The sequence below is a fragment of the Mytilus galloprovincialis genome, chromosome 6, assembly GCF_965363235.1.
Source record: "Mytilus galloprovincialis chromosome 6, xbMytGall1.hap1.1, whole genome shotgun sequence".
Taxonomy (NCBI): domain Eukaryota; kingdom Metazoa; phylum Mollusca; class Bivalvia; order Mytilida; family Mytilidae; genus Mytilus; species Mytilus galloprovincialis.
Window position 1 is genome coordinate 88,537,812 of NC_134843.1, and position 19,193 is coordinate 88,557,004.

Consider the following 19,193-nt stretch of genomic DNA (forward strand, 5'->3'; position numbering starts at 1 on the left):
CTGTAATTATGGCTATTTACTGGCAGTCAAGAAATTATCTCTTAAGTATACGGAAAATGTCACTAGAACACACTATATTAGTACACAAACATGAATGAATATATTGGGCGTGGGAAAAACTCAAGTGCTCTTCAAAAATAACACATGCTGTAGCCCTGTAGTCAGCTTGAGAAACAACTGACCACATGTATTCACTGACATGCCTTAAAGAATGTATGGAATGTTAACATTGTTGAACCTGCATCATCAGCATGTCAAAGTACATATAAATCAAGTACATGTATCAATATGCACAATCATTTAATTGGTTGCATATGAAACGGACATGAAACTGCATATGCACTTAGTTAAATGGTTAAAAGTGTGAACATTTATTGGTTTAAGTGATAGATTATCATGAATTTAAGTTATTAGTCAAGAAATCTGTGACCTACTCCCTTACATTTCATTGTAATATATTTTAAAGGTCATATAAGTAACTTGAACTCAACTGATATACATATATATATTTTGTATTGATTTATAGATAAAACTGTTCCAATTCAAAAGATGTCTGACCTAAAAAACTTAATAAGTACCTTTTTAAATTGTTTCTCAATTTTACCGCAGACAGTCCTTTATTTGTACTTAATAATCTTATTACCAGTAATCAAGACTGTGTTTTAAATTATCTTTTTAATTCATTTTTCCAGTTATATGGTGTTCAAATCTAAAAATTGGTTAAGAAAAGACAGAATCAAGGTTACAGTAAGGAGCAAGATTATTTGCCCTGACAGGGTAAGAATCAGGGTCTTCTGCTAACCCTCCATCACCCATCATGTGTTCTCCCCAGAATTTTCAAATAGCACCTTTGAAATTAACATAGCACTGGTTTTCCCAAAAATTATAGCACAATGGTCCCTATACGTACTAAGAAACTTTAACCTGAAGTGGAACAGACAGATGGACCAAAGGACAAACGAAAGAACAGATTGAAAAACACAATGCCCATAAATGGGACACAAAAACTGAAAACTGACATTAAAAGTCAGTGGCGGATCCAGAACTTTACCTAAGGGGGCCCGTTGACTGACCTAAGGGGGGGGCGCTCCAGTCATGCTTCAATGATTCCCTATATAATCAACCAAATTTTTCCCACAAAAGGGGGGGGGGGCCAGGGCCCACCCCTGCATCCGCCTGTGGAAGTTTATGAAAACAAATACTGTTTGAAATTCTCTTAACTGCAATTTTTGACTAAGCAATTACATTTTTATAGATCTAAACAACTTTCAAATTATTGGCCAGTGGTGTTACATCTTATTAAAGCTGCTGATTTTTTAGTGTGTTACATATTGCTGTTATTCATTTTAAATTCACACTCCTAACAACGTACAACAAAGACATGTGAAAAAGAAAAAAAGAATTTGTCACTTTGCAAAAAAGAATTTGAGCGAGTGCCAGCATAAAGTACATTATACATCTTATTTTCTGAGTATGTCATCTCAATGACCTTTAATGGACTTAATTAAATTAAAATTGATGGAGAAAAAATTGCCGTAAATTTCATTCTAATCAAACTAAGTGTTCAGCCATTAAATAAGAAATAACAAAGGCCACCAAAAAATAAATATTAAGCTACATTAATCAGAAAATAAATTTGACCAATCAAAAAGATAACAAGGCAAGATGCCAAAGAAAGGAGTTACTGACCAGCCATCAAAATAGCCATCTGTCAACACACCATGATAACATCAAATGCTGTTAAAATTAATCTCTCCTCATCCTTGGGGTATTTTTAATGCCAGTGACCCATTCATTAGAGAAATGAATGGTTATGATTTTCTATGAATGATTGATTATCGGGGAATATCCTCCCAATTGTTTAGATAATGTCTCCTGGATTACAGTTAAAAATATCACCTAAATGTGATACAGCAGCAATCAAATTGGAGTTTATTGTTTTTTTGGCAAACAAATGTTTTTTATGCTGTGAAAATTATACAATTAGTTAATGTTAAGTTCTTTAGCTGGAGACAAAGTCAATGTCTCCTTTTTAAATGGTCGATTATAATATTAATCATGGTTAGTTTGAGTCAACCTTATAACCAAGCATAGGAACATACTGAAACAAACTATAGGGATGTATCATGTATACTCTTTATATTGTTGGGAGACGGTCAAAGACTTCCTTACTCAACTACTTCAAGTTAATATGAAAATCGCAAAATTTAAATTGCTGCAAAAAAGGATAGAAGGAGCTTAATGCCAAATAAAGTATGGACGAATATAAGAACAAGTTGGTTTACAGTAAATTACATGTATCTTAATAAGTTGTGCAAATAAAACACAATAGTCAACATTAACATATACAGGAAAAATACAAAAATAACCAAATGCAAGTTACTGTGTGGCCCTACATGTCATGATTACAAGTTAGCATTTAGGTTGTTAGATACAGCTGTCTGCAAACCAAAATATACCTAGATGACATGTACAATGTATCAAAATAACCACTTCAAGCAATAACAACACATACCTGGTAATAATATGTGTATTCAAATGCCATCAATTTGCCAGCAGTAAAACTGAATAATATCCCTTCTAGAAGTATCTAATGCAGTTAAAAACAACACATTTTATTGCAGCAACAATTTATGTGTGCATGTACCTGTACCAATCTGTACTGTAGTAGTGCATGACTGCAGATTTATGTATAGATGGTCACAACGATGGTTAACATTACCAGTACACAGGAAATTTACAAAGTACAAAATAAATCATGTTCCTGATTTCAAGTTATGTTTCTTTATTAAATCAACTGAAATTAATTTGATAAAAGTCAAGGAACCATAAGGAATAACTTAAGACATTTGTGACAATCTTGTCTATCAAAAAAGCAATTATAAGAATACATTGAATATTGGTTTTCAAGGTTTTTTGTCTTACCCTCTTTCATGTTAAAATCTGATATCTTGAAGTTAACAAAACTTCATATATATCTTTATATCTTAATTCATAATTTTTAAAATATGAATATCATTTTTGTCACGCCTTTTATATCATTTCTCATGTAATCAATATAAGGTAAATCATGAAAACCTACATTTTGAAAGGGAACAGTGTGAGTATCAAATAGGAACAAATTGTAAAAACATATATCACTTTGTTTTATCTGATGGTATAAGTCCTGTCTATTAAATACCACTTCTGGTAATTTAATAGCTTGACCCAAATATCTCATTAAATATGAACAAAGAACTGTTTTATCGGTATTCATTATAAATACATCAATCTTTAAGTTACCCTTTTATGTAATATCTCCCATTTCAAAAAACTGACAGCACGAAAAATTTACTTTGACATCTCTTTAAGTTCTCATGGCCACACCTTCACCCTCGAACAATACTCTTATTTTCCAAGTCAGCATTAATTCCGTTATTTCTAAACTTTGGTACCATAAAAATTAACACTTACAAAAGAGTTCCTAACTGTACAAATCAATTGATCTATATTTAAGTTTTTCAAAGGATTCATAATTTATCTCTCATTTTGATAAAATACATATGATTTAATGAATTCCTACATACAAGATCATTTACTGATATTTTATTATAGTTACAACCAAAACCATACAATTGTACACCAATAACTATTCTTGCATTATTTGAGTAGTCAATTCTATATTTTAATTTTCTCTTTACATGTATAGCAACGGCATTACATGATTTTTTTAAACAAGGTTTCTGAAAGCATTGCATATGAATGTCCCATACAGTCTGTATTGTTAACATTTATAAGTTGTGATTCCATCATGGAAATGAGATATGCCAATGTTAATACAACTGCATACCAAATATCAATAACCTTTAATATGTACCACCAGTTCATATCAAACTGGCTTATTAAAAACTTATATTTCTTAAACTGCCGGCAGAAAGTATTGAGTCTTGCTTTTCGACTTTGTCCAGGTGACACAAACATCATTCAACTGAGACCAAACTTGAATAATATAATCTGTAACAGAAAAAAGTGGGGGAGACTGATATTTGCATGCAATTTTATGTCCAAAGGCAACAACGTCAGCAAAAATCAATTCACTCATTATAAAAGGACTTTATCAACCAATTATAGCTATTTTCTGATATTTTGCTTTGATCTGTGATAATTTTTCATATCTAGCTAATCAAATGACATGGGTTTTTCTCAGTGGAGTGAGAATGCATGTCAGCATGTGCCTTCGTCATTCACACAAATATGTGATTGCTCAGGGGTGGATTCAGCAGAGTGTTCAAAAGGGGGTTCCCAACCCAGGATAAAAATTCCAACCATATGCTCCCATTCATATTCATTGATCATCCAAAAAAAGGGAGTTCCAACTTCCAACCCCCGTAACCCGTCTGGAACCGCCACTGTTGTTTACTTATTATAATGTGTAGGGTATTTGTCTCATCTATTTGAATTATACATGTATATTCTTATCTTTTTACATTTTATTGATTCTTATCTATTTAACAAAATTTCCAAATCTAATTTATATAATAGTCCAAATTTTATACACATTTCAGAAACTTTTAGAACTGAAGTTGTCTTAAGCACTAAATATATTTGTCCTCTACCTAAAACCTGTAACAAACTAACAACACAGCTATTGCAAATTGATACAAAAACAAACTGCTTTATCATTCAAATAAAATTAAAAGCCTTAAATCCTGTTATTGACAAATAAATGGTTGGTACATGTATACATACAACAGTATACATACAACATGTATTTATATTATTTCTATGTATCATAATATGCTGTAATTTCATGATAACATGTTTATAGTTGGCTGACAATATTTTCCAAAGATATGGAAATTAAAAATATTTATGATAAACATCATGTAGACTTGATTTTATCAACAAATGGGGATTTGTATTAAAAACACTCAACAATTTGTATCCACCTATCCATGAAAAGTTAACAGACAGACCAATTATGGGATAAACTTTATCAGACATGTTTTTATTGCAATTTTATAGTCTTTATATTTGAATTGTGATGAACTTATCAGAACAAATCTTAATCATGAAATCTGAATTTGAATTTATAAAAGGTTTTATAGATTTTGATACCTGGAAACAACAAAACCTGATGACAAATGATATTATCATAAATAAAACTTTTTTGAAAGGCAGCTTTATAACACTATGAAGTAATCAGCAGAACATCTATAAATTCCTTACAATTATCTAGAAAGAAGTACATTATTTCCTACATTACCCTTGGATTAATTAATTAATTGACAAACCACTTTCTGACACTCAAGCAATTACAGTCTTGTTTTTTTCCTTATCCCATTCTGATACTCTAAACACATAAAGATAAACATGACCTTTAACATGAGGAGCTGGAAGATTGGTTATTTATTTACTTCTGAACCAGATAGACTGTTACAGCAAAACCCTAAATAGAAACTGTGTAACTGTCAATCTTTGAAACATTTTTTTTTGTAGACTGTTACATCTCTGAATCTTTTTTGAACCCTTGCTCTACCCCATCATTGCCCTGTGCTTGCTAATAAACTAAAATTTTGTTGGTTTAATAGATATGTATTATACATGTACATGTATCATGAGCAGAACATGACAGTATCAACTTATCTACTTCAAGTCTTGTCAATCAAAATACACAGTATTGTCTTGGGCTCCAATGCATCAAGCTAGAGTAGAGGATACATGAACTACTAAGTGAGACTTGTAAAAATAGAAAAGCAATTGGAGATGACAGTCATTTTAAAAGTTTTTTTATTTTTGTCATTTTTCAAGAAACCTGACAAAATTGATTTTTGGTTGTCATTGTTAGCTTTCTGCTACATAATTTTATTTTACAAAAAAATCTAAGAATAAGTACATGGCGATGCAGTTTGGTATTATTAAACATTGTAAATTTGTTATTCCTGCAATCTTTGGCTTTTATTCTATGCAATGAAATAATAAGAATTGAATTTTAACAAAACATATGATTTTGGTGTTTGTAGACAATTGTATCTTCTGGTAACAGTGAAATCTAAATCAAGTCTTGTATCAAATAAACTTGCCTCCATTGATTCGTTACCAAATGTATGTCAAAATAAAATTTAGAATGAGACCTTTCAATTTAATCTGAGAAGTACACTTGTAAACTCAATGCAACGGCAAAATTTCTACTTTTAGCATTAGAAAGCCATGTAATAAAAGTCACAATGGACAATGTTCCTTTTCTCTCAGTTCCAATTCAATACTATAAGTAGAAAACAATTTCCTCCGGTAAATTGGTCTAGTTTCTATAAACATCAATTAATAAGGAAAATCTATTCAGCTCAATAACATAACCCTTACCACAAGAAACAGTTAGTGTAATGTGCCTATAACCATTGTATTGATTGTCTATCACATAGAAGGCTATAAAATAAACAGATATCTTCATTATTTGTCCAATGATACTTTTATTTGTTCCTCAGGCATTCAAATAATGGTGTTTTAACAGTCAATTGTAGTAATAAAGTCCTAAATAGGTGGAAAAAAAGTTATGGGCGACATTTAATTAACTTGATGTACATGTATGTTCATATCCTCTGACAAACTTAGTTGATGTTTATACTTTTTAAAGTGATTAATATTGTACAGAACACTTGATTCTCTCAATTTTTAAAGCCAAATCCATGTTAAAGTTTCATGTACCACTTTATAATTTCAAACAAAACATGAGTACAACAGTATGCTTGAAGCAAGATGTCCAAGTCCATGTGCAATGTCTAATGAATGTGTGGTCTCTCTATTTTATCACAATCATTTTCATTGGAGGGCATAGTTAAGTTTAACACTTGATTTGATTTGATTTTAGGTGTTTTAACACTACTTTAAAGCACTGCTTTTGGGCTATTTTGTGGCGGTCAGTTTTTTTTTGGTGGAGGAAGCCGGAGACCATACTTGACAACTTTTAACATGTTTAATACTTGTAAAAGGTACAAATTGAATTACCTTAATCTATTGCCTCAGTGTGATTCCTTCATATCTGAGAGGTGAACATACATTTTATACTGATCAGGTGTTATGAGATTAGTGGAAAATGGACTAAAGCAGTTGGAGGTAACACCTGAGAGGTTACATACATTCTATGCTGACCAGGTGTTATAAGATTAGTGGAAAATGGACTTAGCAGAGGGAGGTCATAAAATGACTATCAACTCTTGAAATTTACACCTGCAATTTCTATAATCATTGAATTTTTAACTGTACATGTATAATGCTAAAATATTTAGGTTATACATGTACTTCTTCTGTTAAATAAATGACTGCATTTACGCCTAGTCCAAATAATTAATTTATTTAATTATTTAATTAATTCTTGCGACAGTATATATATATATATATATATAATCCTAATCAAAGTAAAAATGTAATATTTATCTAAATATTGAGACATTGTTTACTCTATCTCTTTTTGTAAATCAACACAGAAGCTAAAAGTACTTTTTATAAAAAAAAAAAAAAAATGTGGTATGATTTGTCTTCTTTAGATGTCAATGGAGCCATACAGTAATTAAAGATGAAACACAGATTTCAAGGCATACATGGTATCCAGGGAAGACACTCTCTGAAATCTAAGTGAAATGTAAATTTGCCTTACAACGAGTTAACAGTTTTTAAAAGTGATTTCCCAGGGTGCCATTTATGGTTAAATGCAACAGCAATTATGTTTTTCAGTTTTTCATTGTTTTTTTAAGAAGTATTGAATACAATTTAATATTATGTAATGCGACCAATTTACTGTTGCGTCTGTGAATAATTTTTAAAAAAAGGTTGCTCAGAAGTCAACTTTTTACAACTTCAATTTATTTTAAAATATATATAGTTGTTCAAGTCACTTAAGTGGTTCAATTATGAAAAATGTAATGTTTACATGTAAACTGTAATAATTTCCAAACATGTTTACATAACTTTAAAAGGATGTATATACCTGAGTTAAAATGCCTTTTCATTGGGTGATTGATCACACAGACATCATAATTATGTACTATTAATCTTTATAAACCAACTTATGGGTAAACACAAAATACTGTTATTTAATATGTTGCATTTTTCCTGAAGTGACAAAATTTTTAAGTTTTGTATACGTTTGTCATTTTGTGTATATACATAATGTTGAGGGTATAAATAAACAAACAATTAGGGCTACAGGTATATGAAAATAAGACAACATTTTTAAAATATTTGTTACAAGCCATCAAAAATTTAATATTTCTAGAAAAAACAACAAGATCTTCAACAAAAACAAGTTTCCACATGATTTTTTTTTTTTAAAAAGAGATATTTCACGAATGCTTTATACAGTATATATAAGGGCATACTACATTTGTAAATTAAAAAACAACCCAGGTAACCTGTAGAAAAACTACTTGTTTAAGATGAGGGTGAACACAAACATTTCTGTATAAACTTGGTTAACATGTTTGTAAATAAATGAATGACTGTACATTTGTACATTTTTATTATATAACTTATCTGTGGTGAAACAGTGGTTAATTGTAAAATATGTAAGTTGTCTTTAGCATGTTTAGTTTTTTTTCACAATATATGTATCTATCATGATTTATAAAATTGCAACTGTTCTGTTTATCAATTCCACATTCAGATGTTTTTAAACTACAGGAAAAGAAAAATATTCAAATAATCTAATGAATTAGTTTTTAAGATTTATAATTCATAAATTTTACATGAAATTTATGCACCAAAAAAAAATCTCCTATATATCATTGCTTTTTTATGACCTCTAAATAATCAGTAACCTTGTAAAGGTTAGTTTTCGAGGAGTTACTAGTTTCGACAAAAAAAAATTCAAGAGAAATTTTTCAGAGACTCAATAGTTTTTAAAACAAGTACAAATGCATCTACATGTATATATTGTATAGTATGTATGATTTCTGCTTAGTATATAAATCTATTGTTTAAAGTGGTAGTTTCTCAACCTGCTGGGGTAATCCAGTTCAATTACAAATATGTGACGCAGTGTGTTTTTATATATATATATATATATATATATATATATATAGCCAAAAAAGGAGACCGGAACATTAATAAGTTCTTTTAGATAGTCAGTGATAGTTGTTGTATAATTATGAAATCGAGAAAAATGTATAAATTTATCTTAGCATACATACTAAAATTGCAAATTAAAGATTATTACAAAACTTTGCTTTTTCCAAATCACCTCAAAAAGATACTTTAATAAATGAAACAGTTACATCATTTATAGATTTTTTAATATAAAGATATACAAATGTAGAACATGTAATCTGATGGCTTAATATAGACTTAAATAAAACAAACTTTGAATTCGCTGAATTGTATGAAGTTTGTAAATTGTAAGTAGCAGCAACTACATACACTTGTGTTTGTGCTAACATTATCTGAAAAAAGCAGACACATGTTACATTCTGTATGTACAGTTGTAAATGTACACATGTCAAAATGAAATACCGTTTTTAAATTAAAATCATTGTAGAGTAACGATGTATTTATGGTGTGATATTATTAATAAACATGCAACTTTTATTTAGTTTTTCTCTCTCGAATATGAAATCGACAATCCATTTGTTTACAAAACTTTGGGAGATAATATCAAAATGGTTTGTACCACAGCTAGATGTCTGATATGACCACCACCCCCCTTTTCAGATCAAATGTGTGAATTATTACCTTTCGAAAATCTGTAATTCTATTAAACATGTCTATTAGGATTGCAGGCTATACAATTCAACTGTGAACATAGTAATTGAGCTAAGATATGCGTTGTTTCCAATATTGCAACCTGATCGGGACAGTCCGATACGCCGACAGGTACGCTTTTCTGTAACAATTCTGTGGGATCCTTTATTGGCAGTATACATTGATCACCACTTAATTAAGTCATTTTATGTAGCAAATTTAGCTTATATCCCTAAAATACTTGTGAATAAACCCTGAAAATCACCAGCTGTCTTCTATTTGTTTGCCTCGTTCCAAAATAAATTCTGTTGTGTAATTTCCGGATGTAAAACCGGAATATACAGGTAAAATCTCCGTGTAAGCTATCAAGATCTAGGCATAGACTCAAAATATAACAATCTCACAATGATTATAGCATAATATATCATTAAGGATACATTATAAGCGCACACATGTTTTTTTAAAAGACAAACAATATGTCTGGTTGGACAAATTTATAAGAATAAGAATAAGAATAAGAATAAGAATAAGAATAAGAATAAGAATAAGAATAAGAATAAGAATAAGAATAAGAATAAGAATAAGAATAAGAATATTTATTATTCCAATCAAGGGCCCTTGATGGGCAGCATAACATGTACACATAAAACAATACATCATGATTTGTAACAGAAAAACATTTTTATAAACTAAAATGAAACTTAAAAAAAATGTTCAGCCGGACAGATGTTATTATCTTCATGCTATAAAAATCATATACATTTAATTCCAGGCAGGATCAGAACCATAAAATCATTACAATTATCATTGTTATTACATACATTAATTAACATTTCGTCTAACATGTAGACATGTTAATGTTTTTGGTCTTTTGTGGATAGTTGTCTCATTGGCAATCATACCACATCTTCTTTTTTATATGTAATAATATAGCTCCCTAAATATTTAAGTATAGACAAATTTTCATTAGTAAATAACCAAACAAATTTTGCCTCATTTGAAAGATGTATAAAATTAGGACAAATACCGTTTATCTCCTTGAAAAATATCTCCCTATCATTTTTGTATGCTGGACAACTAGTTATAAAATGTTGTTCATCTTCAACCAGATTTAGAGTACATTTCTTACAAAGCCTTTGGTCTCTTTCTATATATAATGATTTAGAAAGTAATATTCCCCAGGTATTTATAGTAAATATTAGCATTACCGGCAAAAACATGTATTAATATAAATAAACTAGATTGAAAGGTTGTCTAGAAATCGCTTCTTTTAAGGATAATGTTTATATATTCGATTGTCATTGAAGTTTCCTAGGCTAATTAAAAAAAACATTGTCTTCAATACCATCAGAACAGAAAACAATAAATGTCACATATTTTTTTATTCACTTAGGCACATATGATTTAGGGACACTTCGATCTTATATCAGTAGGGATGAGCAGCTGAGACATCCAGTACCGTCAGTGACAATTTTCATATATGTTAAAGAGCAAAAATAGAAAACTTATCGTATATTTATACCTTTAGCAATTATGATTAAGCTATTTCATTGGGGAGATAGATTTTGGTAATTGATATCTGATGCGTTTACGACAGTGATTTTAATAATCTTTAATAGCATATGTGAAACATAATAAGTGCCCCACCCCTAACTCACACGCACACTTATTCTTATTTTTTAATATGAAAAAAATACCAACATTTCTCTCTTTCAAATGAAATGTAAATTTCAAATTCATGCTTAGTTTCCCATTTTCCATGATCAACTGTTTTTGTTGTTTCTACCCCAACTCAAAATTTGACAGTAAATATAAGTTTGTATCTTTTAAAATTAGATTTGGATTATCAATACTTACAACATTTGACCGACATATAAAAGATGTACAACATGTATTGCTTGATTATGTAACATGGTATTTTCCAATAATGATTTTTTTTGATCTATAGACGTTTCTATTTGAATGACTTTTTTGGATATATCTATAATCGTAGGGTATCGACGTAGTTCGCTCATAACAGCAAAGTTTGAGCTGTGCCATGGTGGATCTACGATTTGAAAAAGGGAGGTTGCAATAAAAAATATTCTGCAGTGACCATATTTGATTATTAATAAGAGAAGAGAGCGTAACGACGTGGAGCATTTATCTGCCAGTGCCCGTTTCAACTGAAATATTCACAACGTAACTAGCAAGTACGCATATCAGGCGCGTAGCTCCCTATACGCTAACACGCATGCAGTTGCGTGCACATCGATTCGGCATGCAAAAAAAAATGGCAAAATAAAAATTTATATATTGAATGTTAAAGGAAACAACTATGTTGTCACTTTTTTAATTGATGAAATATCATTAAATAACGGCATTTGGTTTAAAAATAAAAGTGTTATTGGAGATTATGACAAAATCGGACAGTAACTTGTATCTTTTACAAGATTTGAATTTTTACAAGATTTGAATTTGTAATACTCAGTCTAAGACATGTAGTTTTTGGAGCACATTTTACAGTGTACGCTTAATCAGTTTGGAATGAGATGTACTAATCGGCATTAGTATTATCAGAATCCTTCGATATCGTTGAAAATATGCCGAGGCGATGTGGTCGAAAGACTACCAGAGCCAATCACCCTGCAAACACGCCAAAACAGTATTGGAAAGTCTCATTATTTTTTGCGTATGTTGAAAACAAATGTACGATCAACAATGAACGACGACAGTTACTAGCATTATTGCATATTCATCGGCATTTCAGTGTGAATATTGACAATTAAAGTAATAGAGAAGTTTGTATCTGCCTAGGCCAGAAGAGCAGATTTTGGACAATTTTGAGTAAATTCTGTATCACAAATATGTGTTGTTTATGTATTACTCTATTCAGAAGATTTATTAATAGTTTTACATTCATAAATTTTTTATAAGTCCTATCTACATATAGCTCCTCTTTTAATCGTCCTATGACCGAAAACCGGAAAAGAAAACATTTTTCTGCATAAAAGGGTCCAAAAATTTAGTTGCTTGCACATCGTTTCTTTCTAGCTACGCCCCTGCATATGGCCTTTGATTATATATCTTACTAGAACACACCCGCGAAATCGCGGGCATTCAGAGCGTAGTTTAAAGTATCAGTATGTAAAGTGTTGTTGGAAGAATTTTGTTAAATACAGAATGACTGGAGAATTTCAGCAAAAGTATCATAAGTCATAGGTTATTGGGGACAGGAAAATGTTTTTTTTTTACCCTCCACCTTTATTTCCAAAGTTCACAATTTTTGGTTTTCTATCAACTTCAATATGAACATACATTTAGTATGTTATGAACATTTATTTAAGTAAGGAGCCTGTAATTCAATGGTTGTCGTTTGTTTATGTGTTACATATTTGTTTTTCGTTAATTTTTTGTACATAAATAAGGCCGCTAGTTTTCTCGTTTGCATTGTTTTACAGTGTCATTTCGGGGCCTTTTGAAGCTGAGTATGCGGTATGGGCTTTGCTCTTTGTTGAAGGCCGTACGGTAACCTATAATTGTTAATTTCTGTGTCATTTTGGTCTCTTGTGGGAAATTGTCTTAACATGGCAATCATACCACATCTTCTTTTTTTTTTGTAATCAATGAATTTTGTAAAAGATTTAATGACTGGAGAATTTCAGAAAAAGTATCAAAAGTTCACATGAATAATTTTAGCGCTTATCTGTATATTATGAACATTCATTACTATATAAATAAAGCGTATTTACTTTCAATTCTAAGTTTACTAATCGATCCATGGTGATCATTGATATAGTATACATACCCTCTCTATTTAATAAACTCTGTAACTGCCGTGGATAGTAAACTTGAAAATGATAGCAGATAAAATTCTGAAAATACACTTTATTCGTAGTATATGTATGTTCAAAGTATACAGAAAAACGCAAACCGGAAGTCTAATCTGGCTTAAAATTTCGTACAATGACGGGACAATACCCGGATGCCTTTTTTTCTCGTTTTTCTCCTAAAATAAATCAATCTGAATAATCATATGAATGGATGACAAATGCGACTATGCACTGTACCTATAGGACACAGAGGCGTGTTGATTAATTTATTGTGGAAAGAAGAGAAGCGACACCAAAAATGAGGTCTTCTCGTTTAATAGTATAGATAAACTGGTGATATGTAAGTGATATCAGAGACATACAACACTGGTTATTCATATTTCAATTCAAACGCTGAAAGAGACAAAATCGAACTGAAACATATTTGCAATTGTTATTACTTATTCTTCTCTGAAACGAAATTATCAACTAATATGGAAAAAAAACCATACATGTGCATTTTGTTTCATTTATGATAACGTCACAGAAAATGCATGACTATCTATCTATTGGTCCTAACCTGAAAGTACATTTAAACTACATTTAAGTCTTAAATAACGGTTTGATCACACAGGCACTAGTCTCAGAATTTGTTTTGTATATATACCGTTTACGAAGAAGCTAAGTATCAAAGCTCTGTTCTCAGAAGAACCTATTGTATTATAATACTAAACCTATAAACACTGCTGTGACCTACATTTATCTTTTGCGTAACTAATAAGCTTAATTTCTCAGAAAGTTATGATATCATAATATATCAATGATAAGTAACCAATTTTTAGCAATATGTTCTTAAATACTACCAACAAAACATTCCACTATTGACTGACCTACGTCGAATGTTTCAATAAAGGCTCTTTGTAGGATATAAGGTATAAAACGATAGTGCATTGTCATTTCCTCCTCTATAACTGTCCAGTAACAATATGGTAACTATAACACATATTTTACGCGTTGGTTACTTTGATGAAATAAAGTGTCTATGGCAGTTTAATAGAAACCTATTCTGTGGTGTATACATCAATCTCCTTGACGTTTGGTACAACGCCGTTCAGCAATATAAGCAAAGGACATGCGTTCGCGTTGAAGGGAATACAGATCTACGTTCAATGAGGGGGACAAGGGTGGTCCCAATAACAGCAGAACAGCAAATTGGTTTGGCTTATAACAGATAACAAGGAATTAAAATGGACAAAAACAGATAACAGTAAATGAAATATTAAAATAAGTCGGGTCATTGACAGATCCAGTATTTCTTATTACGGATATAATCCTTTGTAATGAATTCCATGTTTTATGAACATGTTCTTAAAATTATGTATCTAGAATGTGTTTACTACTCAGTATATTTTTATACGCTCGTTTACGGGACGTATTATGGAATACTGTTGTCCGTCTGTCGTCAACATGTCAAACATTAACTCCAACACTCTTTAACCAATTTGCATAAAACTTCGGAAAAATGTTTATATCTGTTGTACCGACTTTTGTTATAGTAAAATTGTGAATTGCCAAAGACAAAATTTTAATATAACATATCTATTGACGTGAGCTCCCCTTCGTTTTTTTTTTTTTTTTTATATATAAATTTCAGATTTAAAGTTTTTTAGTAATGGGGTTTTATTTAATAAAAATGTTTTTTTTTCAGTTTTCTGATAATATCTCAAAAATCCTTTCACAAGTTTGCATGGAATTTTGGGGAATTGTTTATATCTATTGACATGAGCTCCCTTTCAATTTTTATAAATTTTAGATTTTACGTTATAGCTTTTGTTGTAAGCGCCCTTTCTATTTTCATTAATTTTAGATTTTATGTTATTGAGTTCTAGGGTTCTATTCATTAAAAAAGGTGGTATTTTCCAGTTTTCGGACAATAACTCAAAAATGTTTTCAGCAGTTCTCATGAAACTGTGGTATATTGTTTATACATATTGACTGAAGCTCTCTTTAAATTTTTATAAATATCTGATATGACATAAGGAAGTTATCGAATATTTCAAAAAGGGCGACGGGCGTATCATGCGCTCATGGCGTAGCTGTTGATTTGTTATAGAATACTTTTTTCAGCATTTATTTTTAAACAGTTATAGAAACTCACACATGCTTATAATTTAAATAGTGTGTAATAAAATTGAGCATGGAAATGAGGAATATGTCAAAGAGAAAAAAATATCAAGTAAAAATTCAAGGGCAGTTATGGTATCAAAGCAGGTCCAATTGACATATAGTTCTTGTGTTTGTTGCTACTAAGAAATGACCTAAAAGAGTTTGAAAATATATATTCGCATTCTGACTTTTTTTAAATGCCCATTTAATGAGGTGTGGGAATTTTTCTTAATAAGACTATGAGGCAAAGTGGTATATATATAGGGTAGCAAAATCAAAAGCACCAATTATAAGCATGCAATTTATCAAGTACCTCGAACCATTTTTTGACACTCCAAAAGTAATTTATTCCACTATTTTCATAGGCTCAATTTGAACAATTTTTTATCAGGCTTTTGATTGCATCAAGTGTACTAGTAAGTAGATACATAGTTTAGTAGGGGAACAATGGCTTGAAGACAAAATAAATCTTTGTTTGTAATGAGCTATGTGCAGCTTCGGAACCCAGTACATGGTTGGAACTTTCATTGTTCAATGTGTTTGGTTCTGCTTGAAAAGAATCACAGAGCTGAGTCAATGTACCATATTAAATAAAAGGTTAACTGTTTGTAAGGACCTAGTCCTTAATTGCGATTCTTGTCAGATATTCCTGGCCATATGTTTTCCTTTTTGTCATATTAAGAATGAATTGTTCTGATCTAATATGTTGGTAAGGGAAACAAGGAACATTATCCTCATACAAAAAAATAAGATAATTCTAAATACATGTTCCAAAAAATGGAATTTATTACAAAGGATAATCTTAAGATATACTGGAATTGTCCTGGACCTCACTTCTCTGATGGGTATATGTTAATGGAACCCTTCTCCGAATACGGGACCAACTTATTAGTAGTGGTGGACCCCAATGTCCAATGATCTTCAATTTCTACCGAAAATTTGCTGTAAAAAAATGCTAACATTCCAATTTTCAATAACAGTTAACAGCAAATACATTATCACAATAACAGATAACAAAAAAAATTAAAAGCCCAATAACAGCTAACAAAGAATAAGACAATAACAGCTAAAAGCAAATATATTTTTAGAATAACAGATAACAAAGAATTAAATTGCCCCATAACAGCATAACAGTTAAACCCCTTGCCCCCCTCTTCAATACCACGTTTTTAATACCACGTAAAAAGAATTAAACAAAAATTTCCACCAAACTATTCGAACGTACAAAATATAAAGGTCATATAACACCAACACCCATCACCATGATCACCCAACTCTCAATCATTAAAAAAAATGCTTATAAAGACTCAGCGGCAAACAACGACGAATAATACAGTTTTAAGCGAACACATAGGGTACCCCCTATCTGTTAAGACCACATGCACAATGTAGCGTTAGTAATAGGTATATAGCAAAGAATACATCTCAATGCATTGCTAGGGACCGTTTCAAACTTGCATTGTTGACCATGTTGAAGGCCTCACTGGGATTATAGAGAACAGGAATAAAAGTGCCTCGTTATTTCCCCCCCCCCCCAGTCGCATGTAAACTCGATTCTGTGTTGTACCTTGGACTATTATAATAAATAGTCCAAGGTTTTTATATTGATACACCGTGTTATCCAAATTGTCAGTTATGCGATGATTAATTGCCGAGTTCAAATCTACAAATGTTCAAAAGTTTTAACTGGTGGCAAGTTCAGCAGCACGAACATTGACGGCTTACTACGGTGCTAGGCAAAGACGGATTTATAGGGGGTAGAGCAAACCCCTTTTTGAGTTACATGATACATATATTAGTTTTTAAAAGTATTGATACAGACGCTGGCCTGCCATGCAGTGGGCCCTTTTTAAAATCCTTGATCCGCACCTGTAAGGCTTGATTTTTGTTATGATAATAAGTATAAAAAAGAAGATGTGGTATGATTGCCAATGAGACAACTGTCCGCAAGAGACCAACATGACACAGACAATAACAACTACTAACAAGGGTTGATACTCTTATTAATTAGTCCGTAAGAGTTTATGTAATTACGAAAGTTCACCTTCGTTTTTGTTTTGCAAACCGGTACCATGTAAAAGTATCACTTTATAATATTGGTATATGCAATGAATTTCTTACTATACAGTAGCTGCAATTTAATAAGAATAGATTGATCTAGGTTCAGATTGCTAGTCCTAATTTTCAGAATAATTGTACTTTAAAAAAGAAGATTTAAGTGTCAAAAGATACCTAGAACTTATGACTACATAGATGTTAGTCTTAGCAATATTATATCTGACAAATATTCGGACCAACCTTTATATATATTAGATTTTTTTTTTTTTGTGAATGTCAAAAAATCTAAATATTCTTTCAGGTTTGTAAATATTCTTGAAATTCCACAGGTAAAGTCAACCCGTTACGGTAAAAAAAATCGTTCAAATTTGCTGCTGCTACTTTATGGAACAGCCTTCCAAACCATTTCAGGACTGAAAACAGTTTTTCACATTTTAAAAGTCTTGTTCAGTCCTGGAACGGTTTGGAATGTCGCTGTTCTGCTTGCAGATAGTTCTTGAGCTGTTTATTATGTATGCTGCTTTTGGTTGCTCTGGTCAAGCATGTTTTTACTTCATTCGAAAATTTGTTGCTTATTTTTATTGCATGCTATGTATGTGAGATTTCAACTTTGTATTACAGGTTGTTTTATATGTCAAAATGCACTGTTTTTATGTTATTTAGATGTTTTTATATTCGGTTAAAAGCTCCCTAGAGCTTGTGTTGCTTATTTGTACTTATGCCGAATCAAAATAAAGTTTTCTTATCTTATCTTATCTTATCTTATATAGCCTTTGGGGACCAAGAAAAATTATCTTTTTTGACTGACAACTTTTGAAATATTGTTCCCACTAACGGTGTTTAATTAGAGGTGTTATAAACTATCGTATTATGTCCGATTTTAAGCAATAATTAACTCTTTGAGGTCCTATTTTAAGTTACTACCAGTTTGATATAAAGCTTTAAATATTCTGTCTATAAAAGCTAAGTACACCAAAGGAGGGACTTACCAGTTATTGTTGAAAGTAATTAACACTTTATAAGGTAACATATTCTTGAACTGAAAAAAAAATGAAATCAGACCTCTGACGTTTACACTAGTTATTTTTTTAATGATATTAGTTAACTTAGCCATAATTTTTAGAAATAATTGTTTAATACCGATACAGAACTAAGGTTGATCAGTTAAAAAACAGGAAAATATCAAGTTTCAAAAGCCAGGAAATAGGAAGCTTTTAAAAGACAGGAAAATAGAAAGCTATCGAAAGAGAGGAAACAAGGAATCTTAAAAAGACAGGAAACAAGGAATCTTAAAAAGACAGGAAAATAGAGACTTTCAAAAGAGAGGGAAATGGGAAGTTTTCAAAAGACAAGACAATATGTAGCTACCAAAAGACACACAAAAAGGAAGCTTCCAAAAGACAAGAAAATATGTAACTTTCAAAAGACACGAAAATAATTAGCTTCAAAAGACGCGAAAATAGAAGG

At 30.9% G+C, this 19,193-nt stretch overlaps 2 protein-coding genes across 3 annotated transcripts in view; both read right to left on the reverse strand.

The window, feature by feature from the left end:
- Positions 1 to 10,025, reverse strand: part of LOC143080620 (breast cancer anti-estrogen resistance protein 1-like) — a 46,242-nt gene extending 36,217 nt beyond the window's left edge. Inside the window, exon 1 of one of the 2 annotated variants that reach the window (XM_076256545.1) lies at positions 9,703 to 10,025. In XM_076256545.1, the coding sequence (XP_076112660.1) occupies positions 9,703 to 9,732 (30 nt within the window). In that variant the 5' untranslated portion in view covers positions 9,733 to 10,025. Of the gene's footprint in view, positions 1 to 2,515; positions 2,561 to 9,702 lie in introns of those variants that run through there. The other variant, XM_076256547.1, reaches the window with a different exon arrangement.
- Positions 1 to 19,193, reverse strand: part of LOC143080621 (peptide methionine sulfoxide reductase-like) — a 74,658-nt gene that overhangs the window by 3,524 nt on the left and 51,941 nt on the right. The gene's annotated exons all lie outside the window — the stretch shown is intronic.